The 24,329-nt window shown below is 41.8% G+C and overlaps 3 protein-coding genes across 5 annotated transcripts in view; 1 reads left to right on the top strand and 2 right to left on the bottom strand.

The window, feature by feature from the left end:
• Positions 1–8,910, top strand: part of LOC139533799 (protein O-mannosyl-transferase TMTC2-like) — a 99,258-nt gene extending 90,348 nt beyond the window's left edge. For both annotated transcript variants that reach the window (XM_071332184.1, XM_071332186.1), the window contains one exon: positions 7,313–8,910. In XM_071332184.1, the coding sequence (XP_071188285.1) occupies positions 7,313–7,495 (183 nt within the window). In that variant the 3' untranslated portion in view covers positions 7,496–8,910. The remainder of the gene's footprint in view (positions 1–7,312) is intronic.
• Positions 8,911–10,784: 1,874 nt separating this feature from the next.
• LOC139533284 (protein mono-ADP-ribosyltransferase PARP11-like) lies at positions 10,785–14,158 on the bottom strand. Its single transcript, XM_071331353.1, has 4 exons — positions 14,081–14,158; positions 13,546–13,673; positions 11,759–11,910; positions 10,785–11,650 (listed from the first exon to the last, which is right to left on the bottom strand). Exons 1-4 carry the CDS (start codon positions 14,156–14,158, stop codon positions 11,352–11,354), a joined length of 657 nt encoding a protein of 218 aa, XP_071187454.1. The 3' UTR covers positions 10,785–11,351.
• Positions 14,159–16,320: 2,162 nt separating this feature from the next.
• Positions 16,321–23,761, bottom strand: LOC139533798 (protein mono-ADP-ribosyltransferase PARP11). 2 transcript variants are annotated; one of them, XM_071332182.1, is made up of 9 exons: positions 23,484–23,761; positions 23,228–23,352; positions 22,957–23,084; positions 22,638–22,758; positions 22,446–22,521; positions 22,006–22,078; positions 20,246–20,373; positions 19,826–19,977; positions 16,321–19,577 (listed from the first exon to the last, which is right to left on the bottom strand). In XM_071332182.1, the coding sequence occupies exons 3-9, from the start codon at positions 23,074–23,076 to the stop codon at positions 19,261–19,263; spliced, it is 987 nt and encodes a 328-aa protein (XP_071188283.1). In that variant the 5' UTR covers positions 23,077–23,084; positions 23,228–23,352; positions 23,484–23,761; the 3' UTR covers positions 16,321–19,260. The 2 variants fall into 2 exon arrangements, with proteins under 2 accessions (XP_071188283.1, XP_071188284.1); XM_071332183.1 differs by lacking the exon at positions 23,228–23,352.
• Positions 23,762–24,329: the final 568 nt, after the last annotated feature.

Raw genomic sequence — 24,329 nt, 5'->3', positions numbered from 1 at the left:
GAATTGGCTTCCTATTCCGTAACAAAGCATCCTTTACTCATGCTGCCAAACATACCCTTGTAAAACTGACCATCCTACCAATCCTCGACTTCGGTGATGTCATTTACAAAATAGCCTCCAAAACCCTACTCAATAAATTGGATGCAGTCTATCACAGTGCCATCTGTTTTGTCACCAAAGCCCCATATACTACCCACCACTGCGACCTGTACACTCTCGTTGGCTGGCCCTCGCTTCATACTCGTCGCCAAACCCACTGGTTCCAGGTCATCTACAAGACCCTGCTAGGTAAAGTCCCCCCTTATCTCAGCTCGCTGGTCACCATAGCAGCACCTACCTGTAGCACGCGCTCCAGCAGGTATATCTCTCTAGTCACCCCCAAAACCAATTCTTCCTTTGGACGCCTCTCCTTCCAGTTCTCTGCTGCCAATGACTGGAACGAACTACAAAAATCTCTGAAACTGGAAACACCTATCTCCCTCACTAGCTTTAAGCACCAGCTGTCAGAGCAGCTCATAGATTACTGCACCTGTACATAACCCATCTACAATTTAGCCCAAACAACTACCTCTTTACCTACTGTATTTATTTATTAATTTATTTTGCTCCTTTGCACCCCATTATTTCTGTCTCTACTTTGCACTTTCTTCCACTGCAAACCAACCATTCCAGTGTTTTTTAGTTTTTTATTTTACTTGCTGTGTTGTACTCACTTCGCCTCCATGGCCTTTTTATATTTTTATTTATTTATACATATATTTGTTTGCCTTCACCTCCCTTATCTCACCTCACTTGCTCACATTGTATATAGACTTATTTTTTCACTGTATTATTGACTATATGTTTGTTTTACTCTATGGTGTATCTATGTGTTGTTGTATGTGTCGAACTGCTTTGCTTTATCTTGGCCAGGTCGCAATTGTAAATGAGAACGTGTTCTCAATTTGCCTACCTGGTTAAATAAAGGTTAAATAAAATTAAAATAAATAAAAAAAGGCACACTTAAAAGTGTCCCATACAATATGGGGATCTGCTGTACCTATGTTATGTCTAAAAAAGTCAGTTATAAATTCTTCTGTCCTAGTTCTAAACAATTTATCATCTAGTAGGCTTTGATTAAATTTCCAATATCCTCGCCCACGTGGAAATTCTGTAAGAGTAATATATATGCCAATTATGTGATGGTCCGACCGCATTCTGTCCCCTATCAAACACTTTTTAACTTTTGGTGCCAGAGAGAATGATATAAGAAAGTAGTCAAGGCGACTAGCTTGATTAAGCCTCCGCCATGTATATCTCACTAGGTCAGGGTATTTAAGTCTCCATATATCCACTAATTCCAATATATCCATGACATTCCTGATTTCCTTAAGTGCCTGAGGGTGATAGTTTGTAGTGTGATTTCCTTTCCGGTCCATAGAGGTATTTAAGACCGTATTAAAATCTCCCACTATAATAATAGAGTCTAGTGTTGCTTGTAGAGTTGATACATTCTTATATATATTGTCAAAGAAGCTTGGATCATCATTATTCGGACCGTATAGGTTAATAAGCCATATATGTTTATTGTCCAATAACATATTTAAAATAATCCATCTACCTTGAGGATCTGTTTGGACAAGTTGCACATTTGGATCAAAGTTATTATTAATTAAAACCATCACCCCTTTTGAATTTCTTTGCCCATGGGAGAAATATATTTCGCCCCCCCCAGTTCTTTTTCCACAAAACTTCATCTAAAACTGTTGAATGGGTTTCCTGTAAACAGTAGATATTATAATCCTTCTCTTTTAGCCAGGTAAATACTGATCGTCTTTTCTTATTATCTGCTAAGCCATTACAATTGTAACTGGCTATACTTATTTCACCACTTACCATAATGAGACACACCTTTCAATTATTTTTATCAAAATATATGTTTGTAAACGTCCTATTAAAAAGTAACATAATGATTGAGTGTCTATATAGTTGTACCATGACATTTGCATCTCCACTAAGCAAACCTCCAATTGGTCCCCACTATTCCACCCGCCAAAAGCCCCCATCTCGAGTTGGGTTGTCATCCCAATGCCCGGCAGACCACCCCCGACCCCCCGCATCGCACAGCCCCGGACCGACTGGGATCCATCCTTCGAAAAGTGCACACAGCACCATCCACCGAACCGAAGCAGATCCATTGCCAAATGCATTTCCATCGCCCTCAACTCGATTTTTATTACATATTGCTGTGAATCATCCTCTATAGTCCCTAACATCTTTTACTTCTTCCTTCGCAACAGTTGTGGGATACACACATACACCCACACACATTCAGCCCTTACCCCCACACAACAATAAGCTCACCCTCTCAACAATTGCACCATCCCAGAGCCCAACTCAAGATGGGTCATGATTTACAAATGTACTTGCAGTTGCAGCTGCATGAGAAGGCCTGCAAGACCGCGCAAAAAATGAGCATAAATGTAGAGATTTATTTACCATTGTCACATCCTAGATGATGGAGGTCAAATGTACACCTTCTTCCTGAAAAGCTGGAGGTTGTTTGGAGTCTGGAGAGTTCGCTGGAGGCTGTTCGGAGTCTGGAGAGTTAGCTGGAGGCTGTTTGGAGTCTGGAGAGTTAGCTGGAGGCTGTTTGGAGTCTGGAGAGTTAGCTGGAGGTTGTTTGGAGTCTGTAGAGTTAGCTGGAGGCTGTTTGGAGTCTGGAGAGTTAGCTGGAGGCTGTTTGGAGTCTGGAGAGTTAGCTGGAGGCTGTTTGGCGTCTGGAGAGTTAGCTTGGAGGCTGTTTGGAGTCTGGAGAGTTAGCTGGAGGTTGTTTGGAGTCTGGAGAGTTAGCTTGGAGGCTGTTTGGAGTCTGGAGAGTTAGCTTGGAGGCTGTTTGGAGTCTGGAGAGTTAGCTGGAGGCTGTTTGGAGTCTGGAGAGTTAGCTGGAGGCTGTTTGGAGTCTGGAGAGTTAGCTTGGAGGCTGTTTGGAGTCTGGAGAGTTAGCTTGGAGGCTGTTTGGAGTCTCATCTTTTGTCATTGTTTTATTTAACCCTTATTTTACCAGTTAAGTTGACTGAGAACACATTCTCATTTACAGCAGCGACCTGGGGAATAGTTACGGGGGGGTAAGCAATTGGAAGTCAATGGAGGGACTGGATAGGCTGTGTTATTCGTTTACCAGCCATTTTGGAGGTAGTTTTAAGTTGATATCCTCAGACAGTGAGGCTTTGTAGAAATGGTATGTGCAACAGCTGTCCTTGGTACACACTCTTTCAATTGTTTCCTATAAAACCATCTTGTCTGTATGTCAGTATGTCTGTGTGTCCTTCACAATCAGTTTGTCTGGAACAGAAGTTAGTCGGTATGTCCGTGTCTCGGTGTCCTTCACAACAGTTCCCAGTCAGACAGTTGTATTTATTATTCAGTGTAATTCACAGAAAGGCCAAGGTCCTCTAATCTACACTACACTCTCTACACTCTCCAACAAGTCAAGGGCTTACACTCAGTCATTATTCGGAAGTAAAGCCCCTCTTGTCTTTGACATTTCGCTGTGCCTGTCTGCTTAGCGAATGTCAAGTCCTCAAATAACTTAATCCAAAAGGGTTTCGGGTCATGAAAAATTCAACATCTGTGGCCAGACGTGCTGGGAGAGACAATTTGTCAAAGGAGTGTGCCTTCCAGAAAAAACGAAAAACTTTAGAGTGCAGCAGAGGATGACGGACAGAATTACCACACGTCCTAATTCCTAATGGACCGTTAGGTTTGACTGCATTTGTGTTATGTTTTCTCTGTTCCTTAAACTATTCACAACTGCAAAGTTACTTTTCCTAAACGCAGTACATACATTGTAGATTCAAATAGAGTGTGATTAGTGTGACAATGCCCATATATATTATCAGCTTTAGATTTGAATCTGTTATAAGTCTCTGTTCCACTGTTCCAATCATCAGTTTACTACATTTCCTCCGTGTAGAGCGAGTAGCGAGTGGCCCTATGGAAAACGTATCAGAGTTGGATCGTGGAGCTCATGTCCATAACAGTGTGATAATATGCAGCTCAACCACCACCTGCTGAGAAAGACGATACTGTATGTTGGGGAAATGGTGGGCAGCTTTTGCTGGGTGAAACAGAGGTCAGTTAGACTCTGAGGGTGCCACAATGAAAGATCATTGTTGACCGTATACAGAGTGGTTACAATGTCTTGTTAGGCCGTTGATATTGAGTTTACTGAATTACTATGCGATGCAACACTGTTGAGTTCAGGCCACTTTCATTTCAATTCAGTTAACTTTCTCCATAGTGCAAATCAAATTCCAAATTGAATGGAATTTAGATTGAAAATTATACTGTGGATATCCATTTTGAGGCAATGATATGTCCTGTGTGGCCCAGTTGGTTGAGGATGTTGTTTGCATGCCAGGGTTGTGGGTTCAATTCCCACAGGGGACCAGTACGAAAAATGTATGCACTCACTACTGTTAGTCACTCTGGATAAGAGCGTTTGCTAAATTACTCAAATGCAAATGTAAAGAATGATATCACTGAGACTTGCTGAAATAACCAAGGTCAACAGCTACTGTCATCCTTGGGTAAAGGTTTTGTTTGGCTGTGTTTGGACCCGACCAGCCCCACCACATTATTCACCGTCTCAGCTTTAAGAGAGAGCGATCGCTGGCATGGGTTTCTGGCTCCAGTGAGTGTACACATGTAAACAGAGGACCCTGTAATGATGTAGACTGTCTGGGGCGTCTCCTGTGTCTCACTCTGGGTGCTGTTTACAATGCTAGAGGACGTTAATCTATCTCCACCAGCCTCTGTCTGCTCAGCCTATAGAGAGCCATGGTGTCTCCTGACCTGCAGTAGGAAGTTAACAGCCAAAGCAGAGTTTGGTTTCTACTGGTTTCAGTGGACAGTTCTGGTTCCAAGTGGCCTTGATGTTGTGCCGGGGTTCTTTATGAGGCCCTGTCTGGTAAGGAATAGGGCAAAGACTAGTTAGTGCTTCAGTACAGATGCCTTATTGGTCTCTGGAGTTGTTAAAGTTATGCTCAAGAGAGTCAAACTTTGTACAAATAGAAAACTCACAGTAAAAGGTAACCACCTAAAGAGGCGTGTAAACTCCTATCTGGAAGAAAAAAAACTTTAGTTGCATCTCAACTCCTTCAACCCTGACCCCACAGTCGGGTTCACAGGCATGCGGAAATGTCCAGTCTGGAGGGTGCTGGAGAGCCAGAGGTGAGACTGGGATCTGGGATCTTAAAAACACAGATACTGTACATGTGCTCACTTTCACTAAAACACAAACACTCACACAGAGGTATGTGTGCATACACACACCTACACACACATGCGCGCATACACACATGCACACACACACACACACACACACACACACACACACACACACACACACACACACACACACACACACACACACACACACACACACACACACACACACACACACACACACACACACACAGCGTATAAGTTCCTGGTGAGAACTGTAGCTCAAGACAAAATGAGTAACCTGCTCTGATCCCATTAGCTTAGCTTAGTTGACGGCTGGAGAGACAGACTTTTATGGAACGATGAGCTTCAAGGCATATTGGCATAACCCTCTTTAACTCTGCGGAGAGAGACCAAAGTTGGAACTGAGTACAATTGAGCCGAATATCATATAATCTATCTGTGTTATGAGATTTCATACTGTACCATGCAAGACATCTCTGCATCCATTAACATCTCTGTCATATAACCCTTCCTTCATACTGTACTATGCAAGACATCTCTGTGTCCAGTAACATCCTCTCTGTCATATAACCCTTCCTTCATACTGTATCCCAGCCCAACACAGACATCAAAACAATCTGTACTCCAAACTTTTTATTAATTCAGTTTCAAAGGTCATTGCACCACATCTCCGTCAAGGTAAAAACTCTTTCTGAAATCGGACCAGCTACTGCGAGGTCAAACGGGATAATTTAATGGCCATTTAATTAACTCAGCTTCAAGTCAAGTTAACAAAGCCTCGCTCTTAATCCATAACATAAACATGGCAGGTCTCCTGTAAAACATCTTGCATATGAGAATCTGCATTAGAGGTCTTATGGGAGGGTGAATTTGAAAGAGTTTGCCAGGAGTTGAATTCAAGGGTGTGTACTGTCTGAGACTACCTGATCGCTATACTGCATCTAGACCTATCCAGTAGGGTTTTCACGAAGGAAAACATAAAGCAAATTAAACTATTTGGTCCTTTAAAAAAAATGACTGTATGTAACATTGTGTGCTATAGCTTAGAAAAGAAACATGATTCTGGGTGACAACATAAGGTTGCTTGTTTCCAACGTTACGACTGTTTTCCTCAAGAAATTAAGTCTGCTTCATGCAGGGGCGCAACTTTGTAAAAAAAAATATTATTATTATTTATTGCAAAAAACACAAGGAAGGGGTAACATTAAAGTATTAGAACATGAAGGACAAACAATACAGCATCAAGACACTATCAAACATGTATCAGTCTTTCCGCAACAGAGCCATCCTTGTCTGTGAGGGTGCGTGTGCATGAGAGTGACATAAAATATATGTCATAGTTTCCTTTTTCATGATCACAATCTTGTGAAGGCCGAACCCTCCAAGATCCCCCCACAGTTTCCCAATAGCTGTCCCTCAACCATTCGAGACCCCTCCCACAGTCCCCCCGGAAGAAAAAGAGGGGCGCAACTTTAGTTTTAGAAGTGGGGGGGACATAATTATTATATCAAAAAAATGTATTCGGATAAACACTCCAAAAAGCCTACACCGACCGCTTGGAAGCATCCGCATGGTCCTAAAGTACATCGTTGCCTTATTTTGTATCACATTCCAATTATAAAACGGGGGGGGGACAAAAAGGCAATTTCAGAATGTGGGGGAGACGTATCCCCGTCCCCAGTGAAAGTTGTACCCCTGGCTTCATGTTTTGTTTCCTTGTCACGATACCGTTGAATTTTGTGATACTGGTACCGTGACAACCTTACTATCCAGACAAACAGCCTATACTCCATCGTAGAAGAGAGCCTCCCACTCCTTAGGGACTTTGCTAACATCATTATAAATGTTAACCCGGCATGACATAAACACTTGGCATTTGAGAAACCTCTGGAAACCACAAACATCAACAAGAGTTTGACCCCACCAGCCATTAACCACATTCTTTTGAGCAACAGCAATATCTTTCTAAAGACTTCATTTTGTCAGAGCGTCACCTAATCCACAGTGTAACATGCAAATGTTAATCAAGTCCCTCTCCCTTTTCTCTCTCCCTCATTGCCTCGGTCTCCCTCGCTCCCAGTATCCGGCGGCCTTGATGAATCTGGGTGCCATCCTCCACCTGAATGGGCGGCTGCCTGAGGCGGAGACCAACTACCTGCGGGCGCTGCAGCTCAAGCCTGATGACGTCATCACCCAGTCCAACCTGCGCAAGCTGTGGAACATCATGGAGAGACAGGGTCTGAGGACCACGCAGGGGCCTTGAACCCTCAAAGACACAGGAAACCAGGAAATTGCCCCAAGTGAGGTCCCCTTAATAGGAGTGAAGGACCTAAAAAGAGGCGGGAAACCCCAGAAAGGGAGCAAATAGAGGCCAGGGGATTGGTGTGCCTCAGGGATGAATACCGAGGCCAACCCAATCTGTTTGAGATCAGTAGTCTCATTGGAACGGTAGTAAGGGAAGCGTATAAACCTAGTGACCAGAGGCCTGAGGGTTTCTAGGGTGGATATGATGACCTGAGCTGGAGCGAAGGACAGTCGAGTCACATCAGGATGGGAGAGGTTAGCTACACAAGTCAACACAGCAAGGATGACAACCCTCGGCTACTCAGAGGCAGCCTTACTGAGGTCACAGTGCAAGGACTGGGATAGTCCTCATTAGACAACAAAAAACATTTCTAAGACGAAAGCTGAGGGGTTACGTGATGACTCGTATCTCTGGGCCCATTTTAATTTATTTACTGAAAATTCTCCCTCCGAGACCTGTGTGTATTCCAAATCACTTAATTTGAGTTAGGATGTGACTACGGAACAGAACTCATAATTCTACTCCATTTGATGATATCATGAGGGCTTTGGGGGCCAAACATTGTACATGCTGTTGGTGCACGATAAACAAGTTGGCCTGAATATTTGCGTCACATACAGTATAGTACGGTCTGGGTTTAATGCTGATTGCACATAAAGTTGCCCTGCGCTTATCATGACAGTGATAAATTCAAGAACTATTTCCAGTCAAACCCATATTTTGAGTCAAATGAGACAAAACTACAAATTATTCCATCAAGGATGCCAACATATCCAAGCACAACATTTATTCACGCCCAACAGTAGGTCTTTTTAGACGGTGCTAAAGGTGTACATTGTCTCATGTATCAGGATATCCAGCAGACAAGGTCTTCCTGATGTTATGTATTTTATTGTAATATAATTAAGAAGTTTTATTTCAGTTTTATTTCAGTTTTATTTCATTTCATGTGATCAAAAGATTATTAACTTATTGATTTGTGTTTACTGTCTGTGTCAACACCAACACTGTACACACACACACACACACACACACACACACACACACACACACACACACACACACACACACACACACACACACACACACACACACACACACACACAGGTTGATCTAATTCTACAGAAACACCCAGTGGAGTTGTTAAGCAATGTGTCCCTGCTCAGGGATATCAGGTGGTGTGCTACTGTCAACCAGGCTCTCCTAGCGGTGAAAGAGTTTACTAATTGATGGTAAGAGGGGATTTTTTAAAAGATGGTTGTGTTTGTTTAAATGATGGGGGATTTGTAGATTTTTGTCCTGTTCATTACTATATAATTCATGTTAATTCTGTTCCCTGTATTCCACAATAAAAAGACACCTTCAGACCTTGAGTGGGTTAATTCATTGTGGCATCATCAGATTTTGTCTAGAGATTTAACATTTCACATCTACATTTTATAGAAAGGACAACCATTTCAAAGTCATCATTTGAGTTGGTCCCAATAGATACTGGAATTCTGTCTAAAATAGTTCAAATCTTCTGACTTCAGAGGGAGGGGAATCTTGTGAATAATTTAGTAATACATCTCTCTATCTACACTTCTCTTGCCTACTCTTAGTTTCCATGGAGACCTCTTGACAGAGAGGAGAGAGTTAGGGTTGAGTAGAGATGATTCCCATCTGTGTTAGTTTGATTCCCATCTGTGTTAGTTTGAGAGTATACATGCAACTCTTCAAAATATGACAATATGTTGACACACACACACACACACACACACACACACACACACACACACACAAATACAACTCTGAACACAGAAAGTAGGCAAATCCATGTGAAAGCAAACTAATGAGGACTTTTTTGGGGGGCAATCCCAATTTCTGCCAGGGCTTGAGCTACTAACGAATTAGACGAAGATCAAAAGGGGATTATGATAAAGCGCCTGACTCTAAACACCAGGGTCTAAATATTTAACAGGGTATGACTAAGTCAGGAGACACTGCCATTAGGAGTGGTAGGGTAGGTACATGGAATAGGGGAACATTACATAGTTATTATCTATTGTGTAACATCATACCTTTGAAGGAGTGAATTATCTCCATTGAGGGTTAGCGTTGTGGCTTAGTCCACCTTTAAAACTGTTCATCAACATTGACTGGGATATATAAGCTATCTGAGCTACAGCCCTTCTTTTCCATGGGAAAACGTTTAGCTAAAGTTCAAGACTGAAAGGCAATATGGGTAGGAAGTGGAGGCCAAGAAAAAACAAACAAGAGCTGAAAAAAAGTCATCAAAATGTCAGAGATATAGCTAGTAGCCCAAATATATATATATATATATATATATATATATCACACACACACACAAAATAGTGTCTTCAAAGTGATAAACTATTCAGAGTAACATGAAAGTGTCTCCTGCCCCCTGTAGAGAGAGGAAATAGAGTGGTCTAGTTCTCAGTGTGGCTCCATCTCAATGTGAATCTGTGTTTCCCAGGTTACGTGAGTTCAGCAGCCAATGAGGAAGTGCTTTGATGCACTCTCTTCCTCCTGTCCGTGTGGTTGAACTCACTATGTGAGGACCGGAAGAGCCATTTCCAGTCCAACAACAGCAGTTCAAACACAGCAGCAAAAACTGTCTGGTAATGTAGAAATTAGGATCCTGTTCAAGGTGAATTTCATGCTGAATGCCATGTTGCATCGACACTGATAAGACTCTACAGATTGAGGGACGGTTTCCCGGACACATATTAAACCTAGTCCTGGACTGAAAAACATCTTCAATGGAAATTCTCTATTTAGGTTTTTAGTCCAGAACAAGGTTTATCTGGGTTTGGGAAACCTGCCCTGATTGTTTTTAGAACTACAAACTCAAACCCTTTCAGAAGAGGTTGTATTTCAGTTTTGTCTATACTTCCATACTTGTTCCAATGAGAACAGAAATAATTTGTTATCACTTCAGCTAAACAGTTTAAACAGAGGTATCCTATCATTTACTAAATTAATTTGTGTGTGATATTTGTTTATATGTTGCTTGTTGTGATGAAATGCAAGGCTTGATTTTGTTTAAACTGTGTGCATACTTTTTTTAAGTGAACATTTTGCCTGACAAGGAAATGGTTTGAACTCAAATAAATGTTGTGGTTTAGCCACAGTGAAAACTTTGAATTATAATTTACAAAACACTGAAGTGATTTCAAGGACCAATTCAGAGCGAAATATGCAAAATAAAATACATAACAAAGAAATCAATGGACATGTCCAATTCATTCAACGTTTTAATTCCATTCCAGTACAGCAGAGTGACTGCCCTGAGTTGACAGAAATCGAGCATTTTAGCATCTCATCTTCAATCATGGGAAAGGGCCTACAGGTGCGCATCAAGGTCAATAGCGACCTCTACTGCCAGTGCTCTGAAAATCTTTTTTTACTAGGCCACAACCTTTCCTACTGTAGGCTAACTAGTCTGGCTAACACCTAACTTTCAAAATCCTCCTGCTTCAGAGTCTGGAATGGCTCTTTCATGTTGTCGGCACAATGCGTCGATAATGAAGGGGGCTGTGCTGACTTGTTGGTTCTCCTCCTCGTCTTTCTCACTCAAACACCCACAGCCCCTGAGCACCGCCCTATTCCGACACCACCGCAATAGCCTATTACACAATCCATCGTGATAGAAATTATTTACATTGAGAATGGACCACTGTTTAAAACAGTGAATAGAAATTGCATTAATGTGAATGCAAAATGTCCATTCAACCTATTCCAATGACAGGCTTACAGTTCATATTGCACATGACAACTCATTGTAGGTCACTCGGTCTCCATCTTTATTTCAATAGTACTGAATTAAGTACTCTGGATATATCTGATTGGGATCAAATATGACAAAAATTCTGGGATACATGACATTGTCCACACAACTGTCATGGAAGTTAATAGCACTTTTGTCATCAGGCTTGAGGAAATCTGTCTTTCCCAGTGTAGTTTTCCCAACTATCACCTTGCACAGAAACATTGTTTTGGTCTTTTGGCTACTGAAGCCTTGTGGTGCCTCACCAAACAGAGGTACTGGATCAGTGTTCCATGGACTGTACTTATCTGCATATGAGGCAAATCTTGCAAAGTAGGTTCCTACATAAAAGGAAGAAGAGGGGTAATAATGGGGTTACTGTACCAGAGAAATTATACCTGCTGTCATACATACTATATTCATGTATAGCCTGTTTCATCATCACTTACCTTTTCCAAGAATATGGCCGTTGATACCAGCTAACCTGGTGTCAAAATTGTATGTACAAATTGAGTGTACGTTGCTGATTTTTGTTCCATGAAACAGCTTCTCCTCCTTGACCTCTGTAACACCTTGAATCCTTCCCAACTGAATCTTTTTCCTTTAAAAAGAGAATCACCATGGTTGTGAAAAAAGGCCTTCCTGCTCCTCTCCTCATATCTCCCCTCAAAGTCCCGTTAGTTTGGCTGCTCAGCCTACCTAAATTATCCCTCACCCATCATAGAACTGCCATTCACAACCAATATGAGCGCTTGGAAATGAGCATCTGGACACTGCACCCACCCACTCAGGTCAGAGTGTTATCGTAGTCCGAAGGGAGAAGACACATGTTTCTGACGACGTTTAGTTGTCGACAGTAACACGAATGTCGGAATGTTGTGCGTGTATCGAAATGCAGGGGGTTTATTAGGGGTTTTACATGCTGTGTAATTTAAACTTTTTTAATTTAACCTTCTTTTAACTAGGCAAGTCAGTTAAGAACAAATTCTTATTTATATTGACGGCCTACCCCGGCCAAACACTAACCCGGATGCCGCTGGGCCAATTGTGCGCCACCCTATGGGACTCCCAATCACAGCCAATTGTGATACAGCCTGGAATCGAACTATGGTCTGTAGTGACGCCTCTAGCACTGAGATGCAGTGCCTTAGATCGCTGTGCCACTCGGGAGCCCCAAAAATAATGGTTAATTACCACTAATTACTTACTGTTACTTTGATAGCTTTCAGACATATGTTCTTGATAAGGAAATATTTTTTGATACCAGACTGTCTGTCTGAGCCAGATTCGGAGCGACCTTGGCTGGGACACTGAGAACTTCCCAGTCCCAGGTCTCTCCCTATCTTAGGGGAGGGCAGGGAGACGCTATTCTCACGGACTCCCCTAAACTCTATTGGCGGGCGGATTTGAAGGTTTGTGTGGAAGTATGTGTGTCACTATAAATTGAAGGTCTTTGTACTGTGCACGTCAGAACGTTCCGTGAATAAACGTTTAACTTTTGTAGACTGGGCCTCTGTCTGTTTTATTTCTATCAGTATCATACAAATCCTGATAGCGCAGACTGAGTAAACAAATTGAATTGGTTAATGAACAGGATAACTTAATTCTCTTATCAGTTCTACTGCATGGCTGTTACTATTCTTTAATGTTCAAGTTGCCAATACTGCTTTGCCTATTGTTTATCATATGTAGTATTATTCCGTACAGCCATAAGTGTTATGGCATTGGTTGCACAAGTACTTTTGCAGAAGTGGTTTAATTGTTGTATTGGTAAACAGTCTTTTGCATGCACACGCTACAACAACATTTTCCATAGTGGCTTCAACATCATGTTCTAACCGGACAGCACTATAGAGGACAGAACCAAACCAATCAGAAGTATATAGCGGGTGAGGGCATTCACAGCTGACCGCTCAGACGGGTGAGGGCATTCACAGCTGACCGCTCAGACGGGTGAGGGCATTCACAGCTGACCGCTCAGACGGGTGAGGGCATACCAGCCAACCGTTTTCACGTGGTCCTTCTAGCCGGATTTAGTGACCAACAGTTTTTTTACATGGTCCGTCATTTCTCCGGATTTAGCGACCAATAGTTTTTACAATGGTCAATACAATACCAATAGTGATAGAATACCACCAAATTAGATAGGAAATGTATACTGTACTACATCCATCTATTTCTGGAGAAATTATAATAATATTATGATGCTGATGATGTAAATTAGAATTCCTCTTACCTACAGTAAAATTCCCAGAGGTCCAGGTTCTGTATTCTACAGATGGATTCGATGCGTCTGTCTAGTTCCCCCTCCTTTAAGCAGCCTGCCACATAAGTGGAGATTAACTCTAGACTGACAAGAGACAGCTACCTCAAACATGTGCCACGTTCCCCTTTCGTCCAGGTAGAACCAAAGCCATGGATTTGTTTTGTAATCTGTCATAACAAGCATGTCTGAGGTGTCCATGTCCTCAACCTCTGAACTGCTTTCTGATGGAGTCCACATCTACAACAGGGCAGCAAACACACACATCTTATTTACTGAAACACCACTTCAATTTGGCTTGATAAAATACTAGGGAAAATGTTACTTTACCTTCTCCTGAGGTTTTCTTTTGTAGTAAAGGTGAATGGTACTGTAGCTATCCAAGATTAGCCTGCCACTCCTGACCTGGTTCAGCACTGCTTGAAAATGCTGTAGTGAAATCACCACTCAAACCACACCCTCTTAAAGGAGGACGTCCTTGTCTGAAAGTCTGGTGTATGACGCTCACCTGTGGATTAAAATAAATCTGCTTTTTAGATGGAGCGTCTGAGTCACCAATAAAGTTGACGTCAGACTTGTTTTGCATATACAGTAGTAGTCGAAGGCTTACATACACCTTAGCCAAATACGTTTTCAAATACAGTTTCACAATTCCTGACATTTAATCCTAGTACAAATTCCCTGTTTTAGGTCAGTTAGGATCAACACTTTAATTTTAAGAATGTGAAATTTCAGAATAATAGAGAGAAGGATTTATTTCATCACATTCCCAGTGGGTCAGAAGTTTACATACACTCAATTAGTATTTGGTAGCATTGCCTTTAAATTGTTTAACTTGGGTCAAACATTTTGGGTAGCCTTCAACAAGCTTCCCACAATAAGCTGGGTGAATTTTGGCCCATTCCTCCTGACAGAGCTGGTGTAACGGAGTCAGGTTTGTAGGCCTCCTTGTTTGCACACACTTTTTCAGTTCTGCCCACAAATGTTCTATATGATTTGAGGTCAGGGCTTTTTGATGGCTACTCCAATACCTTGACTTTGTTGTCCTTAAGCCATTTTGACACAACTTTGGAAGTATGCTTGGGGTCATTGTCCATTTGGAAGACCCATTTGCGACCAAGCTTTAACTTCCTGACTGATGTCTTGAGATGTTGCTTCAATATATCCAAATAATGGTCCTTCTTCATGATGCCATCTATTTTGTGAAATGCACCAGTCCCTCCTGCAGCAAAGCACCCACACAACAAATGATGCTGCCACCCACGTGTGTCACGGTTGGGATGGTGTTCTTCGGCTTGCAAGCATCCCACTTTTTCCTCCAAACATAATGATGGCCATTATGGCCAAATAGTTCTATTTTTGTTTCATCAGACCAGAGGACATTTCTCCAAAGAGTACAATATTTGTCCCCATGTGCAGTTCCAAACTGTAGTCTGGCTTTTTTATGGCGGTTTTGGAGCAGTGGCTTCTTCCTTGCTGAGCGGCTTTTCAGGTTATGTCGATATAGGACTCGTTTTACTGTGGATACAGATACTTTCGTACCGGTTTCCTCCAGCATCTTCACAAGGACCTTTGCTGTTGTTCTGTTGTTTTGCACTTTTCACACCAAAATACATTCATCTCTAGGAGACAGAACATGTCTCCTTCCTGAACAGTATGACGGCTGCGTGGTCCCATGGTGTTTATACTTGCGTACTATTGTTTGTACAGATGACCGTGGTACCTTCAGGCATTTGGAAATGACTCCCAAGGATGCGCCAGAATTGTGGAGGTCTACAAATATTTTTCTGAGGTCTTGGTTGATTTCTTTTGATTTTCCCATGATGTCAAGCAAAGAGGCAGTGAGTTTGAAGGTAGGCCTTGAAATACATCCACAGGTACACCGCCAATTGACTCAAATGATGTCAATTAGCCTATCAGAAGCTTCTAAAGCCATGACATCATTTTCTGGAATGTTCCAAGATGTTTAAAGGCAGAGTCAACTTAGTGTATGTAAACTTCTGACCCACTGGAATTTTGATACAGTGAATTACAAGTGAAATAATCTGTCTGTAAACAATTGTTGGAAAAATTACTTGTGTCATGCACAAAGTAGATGTCCTAACCGACTTGCCAAAACTATAGTTTGTTAACCAGAAATGTGTGGTGTGGTTGAAAAACAAGTTTTAATGACTCCAACCTAAGTGTATGTAAACTTCCGACTTCAACTGTATGCCATATACAACGTAGGTCCTTTCTTCATTTTGTTGTCACTGGTCCATGATGTTCCAGTCAAGACTGGAGGAACTCACTCAATCTGCTAGTTACAATTTTTTTTCAAATGTGTGTATTTCCTCCTTATCCTAACGGATTGTATTCTTGAAATCTCCTGACGACAGTATAATCCTCACTAAGAAAAGACAATTGTTCAACCACCCGCCCCGGAAAAAAAAGAACAAAGACTAACTCACATTGACTTCATATGAAATGTACTAAGATTTGAGGCATGGTTATATCATCTCTGAGGGGATATCAGTCAATCCCATGCCTCAACAACATTTGAAAGTCAAATACGATTGAACAGAAATGTATGGTGTAATCTTGTGTTGTACTGCCGCCATGTGGCCAATTAGATGCACTCAGCACTTCATTTCCCTCCATTGTTTCCCTATCACTTAACCTTCAATGATCCTTGGTAGTATTTGCAGGAAATAGATAGATAAAATAATGCACACCTTGCATTCAACATGACTAGCGCTGGTAAACATACACGTATAACATTTTAGTTTATTTACAGTGTATTACAACAGTAGGCCTAAATCAAGCCCATATCAAGTTTACACATCAAAGCAGAGGGCATGAAGTACTGACCAACATTACATGACTTTAAATGAACACGAAAATACTGTCATTATGACATAGTTTGACACCCTCTCATTAAGAGGAAAGACCATTTTAATTCAGCTCAAGAAAATATTCATGGGGGTATTTCCTTCTTGAACAATGTACAATGTGCAGAATGAGGGAGGTAGATTGTTTAAGGGGTAAGAGAGTGCTTATCATGCATATATCAACTACATACATTACACATATACAGGTAGCCTACTGCATTGTCAGATCATGGTACCAATAGCGGTGAAGGAGAAAGCAGTAGATTTTAAGACATATTGGCCTTTAAAAGCCATCTTGGCCGAAGGTCTTGGCCTCAATTAACTCAGGCAATCAATCACTTGACTTGCACAAACGGTCCCCAAAGAGATTCATCCGGTTTCTTAGCTTAGCAACACTAGCTAGGCCTATATCCTAGCTTTCATTTAGAAAATGCATCTGCTACAGTACAGTACACAGAGACGAGCTGACTATAAGCCTCATGCATGATATGATGTGATAGTACAACTGCAGTGTTTGCATTGTCTGTTTAGTTAGAATTGGAGCAACTCTACATGAAATCTATCTAGTTTTCCTAGAAATCCAATTTCTTTGGTAACTATATTTGTTATATATACAGTACCAGTCAAAGTTTGGATACACCTACTCATTCAAGGGTTTTTCTTTATTTTTACTGTTTTCTACATTGTAGAATAATAGTGAAGACCTCAAAACTATGAAATAACACATATGGAATGATGCAGCAACCAAATAAGTGTTAAACAAATCAAAATATATTTTATTATTGAGATTCTTCAAAGTAGCCACCCTTTGCCTTGATGACAGCTTTGCACACTCTTGGCAATCTCAACCAGTTTCATGAGGTTGTCACCTGTAATGCATTTCAATGAACAGGTGTGCCTTGTTAAAATTTAATTTGTGAAATTTAATTCCTTCTTAACGCGTTTGAGACAATCAGTTGTGTTGTGACAAGTCCATATTATGGCATAAACAGCTCAAATAAGCAAAGAGAAACGATAGTCCATCATTACTTTAAGACATGAAGAACTTTGAAAGTTTCTTCAAGTGCAGTCGCAAAAACCTTCAAGCGCTATGAAGAAACTGGCTCTCATGAGGACCGCCACAGGAATAGAAGACCCAGGGTTACCTCTGCTGCAGAGGATAAGTTCATTAGAGTTACCAGCCTCAGAAATTGCAGCCCAAATAAATGCCTCAGAGTTCAAGTAACAGACACATCTCAACATCAACTTTTCAGAGACTCAGACCTTCATGGTTTAATTTCTGCAACAAAAAAACACTACTAAAAGGACACCAATAAGAAGAAGAGACTTGCTTGGGCCAAGAAACACGAGCAATGGACATTAGACCGGAGGAAATCTGTCCTTTGGTCTGATGAGTCCAAATTTGAGATTTTTTGTTACAACCGCTGTGTCTTTGTGAGACGCAGAGTAGGTGAACGGATGATCTCCGCATGTGTGGTTCCCACCGTGAAGCATGGAGGAGGTGGTGTGATGGTGTGGGGGTGCTTTGCTGGTGACACTGTCTGTGATTTATTTAGAATTCAAGGCACACTTAACCAGCATGGCTACCACAGCATTACGCAGCGATACGCCATCCCATCTGGTTTGCACTTAGTGGGACGATCATTTGTTTTTTAACAGGACAATGACTGTATAAGGGCTATTTGACCAAGAAGGAGAGTGATAGAGTCCTGCAGCAGATAACCTGGCCTCCACAATCACCCGACCTCAACCCAATTGAGATGGTTTGGGATGAGTTGGACCGCAGAGTAAAGGAAAATCAGCCAACAAGTGCTCAGCATATGTGGGAACTCCTTCAAGACTGTTGGAAAAGGATTCCTCATGAAGCTGGTTGAGAGAATGCCAAGAGTGTGCAAAGCTGTCATCAAGGCAAAGGGTGGCTACTTAGAAGAATCTAAAATATATTTAGATTTGTTTAACACTTTTTTGGTTACTACATGATTCCATAGTTTTGATGTCTTCACTATTATTCTACAATGTAGAAAATATTACAAGAGCAGATTACTGTACAGTTACAATGAATATATCCCTTATACACAGTACCAGTCAAAAGTTTGGATACACCTACTTATTCAATGTCTATCTATGAAATCAGGTCCTTGTATACAGGAGTAGGGCAAGTCAAACATTTGTTTACTTTATGTTGGCGACTTTACTTGTAATAGTGAGTTATTGCATCCTGGTCACCAAAGTAGTTATTCAGTCTACATCCTCATTAGAAGTGTGTTGCACTTTTTAGCTTTGCTTGACTATGGTCATGTTGGACCCAAACAGTCAAAGGAAAAGAAAAAAAGAATACCTGCACACCGTTAGAACGCTCCCGAAACGTATTCGCAACGTTTCGACAACACAGGGTGATCCTGCCGAAAGATCCTCTGTGGCAGGTTGAAACATTGCTAATCCATTTCGGGAACACTCCAACAGTGTGCAGTTACTTTTCAGTTTTTTCAAATACGCCACCTCTCGCCCTGACCGATCCACAAGTCTCTAAACACAGTAAATAGACAAACCACTCTTTACGAACTCTACAGCTTTTATAGAAACATAGTCTTCTTGTATGGTCTTCCCTGTTCTGCCATAGTAATCCATTAAGGCACTTCTTATGATCCAAGTCCCAGTCAGGCCTTGAATCAAACAGCGGGAAGTCATCATGGCCGTCCATTGAGTCCCTCCTCTCTCGACCTCTCCCCTGATGTTTCTGAATCCCAATCCCGTCCTGGTAAAAAAAAATCCGCCCCATGTACATTGTGTGATAACATCCCTGATCACCCCATAGGCGTCAGTAGAACTCAATGAGATACTCTGGGTAAATCTGGTTGCAGTCGAAGATGACGTAGATCTTTGGGTTGGCGAGGTCGTCCACACAGCTGTCGAAGAAGTTGCTGTAGCTCATGTCCTTGGATGGCGGTCGGCAGAACAGCGGATTGCCTAACGTGGACTCGCCGACCAGCACTCTGGCCAGGAACATGGTCTTATATGGAGGCTCGCTTGAAAATATCGGCGGGGCTAGTCCGTGCTTCTGCAAGGCAAAGTTATGTTTCCCCGTCGTAAGGCAGAATTTGCTAGAATACTTGGCGTCTCGGGCAAAATAACTCCCTGAGAAATGATGGGAAGGACAGTATTAGAATGCTATGTTTGAACAGTTGAAACTACTGCTGCAAAATTCCAGGAACTTTGCCAAAATTCCCAGGTTTTCCAGAAATCAAAGTTGGAAGATTCTCGGAATAAGGCAGGAATAGACAGGAATAGGCAGGACATCCAGGAATACTATAACCGGGATTTCTGGAAAACCGTGAAATTGTGAGAAAGTTACGATTTCATGACACAACACAAGTGGAATCTACCTCTGCCATAGACGTCCCCGTGGCTCCCAGTTAGCCGCCAGTCAAAGTTATATGTGCATATAGCCTGCACGTTGCTGTGGCCTGTGCCATGAAATAACATTTTCTCCTCAATGTCCACAACTCTCTTTATCTTCCGCAATTGTTGTTTTTTCCTTTAGAAATTGGAGTAAAAACACAAAAGCATTGATCAGTCTCAGCATTTAGGTTAATTATGTTTTCCAACCAAAAGATCTCTAAGAAGTTCTCGAAAAAGGTCTATCTATCTAATTCAAACCATCATTCCAAACTGGGATTCTAGGTGCTATCATCAAAATAATTTAGATACTCAACTATACTAACATCATTATAATACCTTATAATACCTCCACACACACACACACACACACACACACACACACACACACACATGCACATCTCTACCTGCAAAAGAACTCCCACAGATCCAGGTTCTGTATCCTCTGAATAGATTTGATAGGGTGACACATGGTCCTTTCATAGAGTCTGACCACTTCCTTGAATTCATAAGTATCTCTGGCCAATGAGACGAGCTGAAAAATAAAGATCCTATTAAATTACTGGTATTCTAATTCCTAATTCTACAAGGTGAAAGAGTATAGTCAATCAGACATGGGTATACTGCAAATCAATGACACACACTGTTTTAGTTAGAAACAAACAAACTGGCTAAAGAGAGTCATGGAGTAGGTAGATACATTGATTCAACTTTACTTAAAGGTCCAATAAAACTGTTTTTATCTCAATATCAAATCACATTTTATGGGAAACAAATAAGTACCTTACTGTGGATTTTCTTTCTATTAAAATGGTCAAAAATAAACAAAAATAGCTTCTTAGCAAAGAGCAAAGAGCAAATTCTCAAGCAAGAATTTTGCTAGGAATGTCTGGAAGTGGTCTGAGTACAGAGGGGAAAACTGAAAACTAGCTGCTATTGGCAGAGAGATTTGGAACTCTCTTTCTTATTGGTCTATTAACACATTTTTCACCTGGTGACGTCAGCAGTCAGGCCAAAACTCCATCCCACCAAAACAGGCAGAAATTGCAGGCGGTCTTTTCAAACAGCTCTTACACTAAAAGGGCATTATCATAATTTTACAGTATTATTCCAACCTCATAGTGTTGAAATATATACCAAATACAGAAAAACATGTTTTCGACTGGACTTGGCCTTTAAAGGTAGTCAGCAATGCACAAAGTAAATAGCAATATCGGGCCGATTTCCACAACAATTAAGAGCATTGAAGTGCAAGGCGAAACCTCTCCACTGTTGTCTCGCAGCTATCACGTTGTAGATGATGTGCAGATACACTGTGATACTCTGTCAGTGCATCATCTTGCACCGCGCTCATCTGCAACATCTGTGGTGCTACTCGTGGCAACGTCATGTCTCTGAATATCAGTTGAACACTGACAGGTATAATGCATTATAAGACTTGTCATAAGCATTTATTACTCTACTTTTACAGGTAACACGACTAGGTCTTGAGCAGGTAACACGACTAGGTCTTGAGCAGGTAACACGACTAGGTCTTGAGCAGGTAACACGACTAGGTCTTGAGCAGGTAACACGACTAGGTCTTGAGCAGGTAACACGACTAGGTCTTGAGCAGGTAACACGACTAGGTCTTGAGCAGGAAACACGACTAGGTCTTGAGCAGGTAACACGACTAGGTCTTGAGCAGGTAACACGACTAGGTCTTGAGCAGGTAACACGACTAGGTCTTGAGCAGGTAACACGACTAGGTCTTGAGCAGGTAACACGACTAGGTCTTGAGCAGGTAACACGACTAGGTCTTGAGCAGGTAACACGACTAGGTCTTGAGCAGGTAACACGACTAGGTCTTGAGCAGGAAACACGACTAGGTCTTGAGCAGGAAACACGACTAGGTCTTGAGCAGGAAACACGACTAGGTCTTGAGCAGGTAACACGACTAGGTCTTGAGCAGGTAACACGACTAGGTCTTGAGCAGGTAACACGACTAGGTCTTGAGCAGGTAACACGACTAGGTCTTGAGCAGGTAACATGCTGGTCAGGAGTTACCTGTATTTCTACCCCTGCCCCATTCAGATAGTAACCTGAACCGGCAAAAGTCGGGTAAAGCTCTCTGTCTGAAAGAGGTAGATACACAGCATATTGTCCACACACATCCTTTTCCCCTTACCTGATAAGGCTCGTCTGTATTTATTCTCTCCCAGTGGCAGGGCACCGGCAGGGCCAGATTATCACAAATGAACCTGGGCGAGGGTGACAGATGCATATACACAATTCAGACACATACTGTACAGGTCAGGCCTGGGTCCAACTGCTCGGTGGTTATTATGTCAATGCCCTTAGTTACACATCCTTTTATTTTCACCCAAAATGTAGCACAACATGCATAAGGTTTAACCATAGAACAGGTGACGCTTCTAACCCCACAATAGACTAAAGTTAGCTCCGGGAAGCAAGCTCCAGGAAGTGAAACTGACCACAGAGCCAATGGAGAGCACTCAGAACTCTGTATTTCTTAGTTATACAGTCACAGGCCTGTGGGCTACCTGCATGTCTGAGTTATACAGCTACATGCCCGTGGGTGACCCCATTGGTACAGCTCAGACTCACCTAAAGCCAGTGGCAGAGTGGAACGCCCGTTTGATTGGCCGTTGTTTCCCGGTTGTGACATTGATCTGCTTCATGACTGGTTGTGAAACAAAGACAAACAAAGATCAGGGAATTAGAGACAGACTCCAACATATCCAATGATTGTCAATGATACTGTATAGATGTGTGCCAGTACTGTACTGTTCTTGGTACCTGAGAAGTCCAGTCTGTAGGTGTACTTGGCGGTGTAAAACTCCATGACACCGTGTTGATTCCTGCTGTAATTCTGTTCTATCTGCTCACTGGTCACAGAGCATGCAGCACTTGGATCAATCTGCCACAACCAGAACAAATTGCAAATGAGACTGGGATGGGTAGAGTGAGTGAGGGGATGGGTGGATGGATGCAGTAAAAATGGATGGATGGATGCAGTAAAAATGTATGGATGGATGGAATAATGAAGGAATGGATCGATAGATCAAGTGAGAGGATGGATGGATGAGGAATGCATAGGTGGTGATATGTCCTGTACCTCAAACATGTGCCACACTCCACATTCGGCTAGGTAATACCAGCACCAGACAGCCTCTGACGTGTCCATCTCCTCCACCATCTCTGAGGACTCCTCCTCAGGTGCCCTTATGGCAAACATGCCTGGACCTGGGAACAGCAGTATACAATGTCATTGCATTGGCTTATAGTGGATAAGGAGTATGCTAGGTTTATCTTCAGCATGATATTTCTTATTTTTAAATATCTGTTCTCATATTTCTCGGTAATTTGCTTGCAACTATGAACAATACCTATGTGAACTGCACCAATATGTTTCCAACAACAGCATTAGGTTCTTCCTGGTTGGCAGAAGAACTGTCTGCCGACATGTCATCAGCTTGTTGCAAATTCTCTGCACCCCGAAGTGGATGTGTGTCTACATGTCAAATAGACGAACACAATTCACTAAGCTGCTATCAAACACCAGCAATATGTTTATCACATCGGGTATATAGTCTATAGGAAATATAACTAGCTACTAGCATGAAATATAGCAGGCTATCTTACCGGTTTATCGAGCGATTAGCCTGCCTCAGTCCTAGCTACTGCGTTTAATAACCTCTTCTAGAATTGGCAATCATATATTCCAGCTAACCACATTTCGCCCCGTGCTGCAAAATCGTATTTAGCACCCAGCATCGAAGATCTTTTGTAGAATTATGCGAATGCATTTGCGTTTCTATTCCGATTGCTATGTTTACATTCGTTTCCTGGTAGCAAAAAAAAACGTCACAGAGCACGTCATAATTCCAAGTCTCTCCCACTGATGTATGATGCCGCGTCAGGAACAAACATGTTCCAAAACAATTTACCTCCAGGCGTAAATTGGTTCCTTGAATTGAAAATGTATCTTATGTATTTGTTACAACAAGATTAAATCATATTTAGCTTTTTAGTTAATAACAAAAATAATGACATTTTCCTAGAATCATTAATGACATCTCCCCGAGTTCCCGACTTCAGTGCATTCCAGACAACTGGGAACTCGAACAAAAACGAGCTCCTACTGTGAAAAAATCGTTAGAAGGTCATCCAACTCGGAAATCCATGGGGTGCGTTTGTAAATTTGCTCTGGCTATCTACTCCGATTTCAGAGCGCTCTCGTCTGAGTGTGCCAGAGCGCAGAATAACTGATGAATTTACGAACGCTCAACACCCTGTTGAATATGCCGTGTCAGTAAACCTTGGCAAAAAAGCTTAATTAAATTGTTGCCAGCAGCACAGTTAGAGTCACCAACGCTCTGGATAACATGAAAACAGCCTAACCAGCTCTGCTAGAGCAAGACAAATGGTCAGAGTGAGGTGTTCTCTCGTTTATGTCTGGAAGTAGCTAGCATGCTAGCTAACTTTAGC

Source organism: Salvelinus alpinus, chromosome 11 (assembly GCF_045679555.1).
Source record: "Salvelinus alpinus chromosome 11, SLU_Salpinus.1, whole genome shotgun sequence".
Classification (NCBI taxonomy): Eukaryota; Metazoa; Chordata; class Actinopteri; order Salmoniformes; family Salmonidae; genus Salvelinus; species Salvelinus alpinus.
This window is presented reverse-complemented; position numbering and strand designations above follow the sequence as displayed.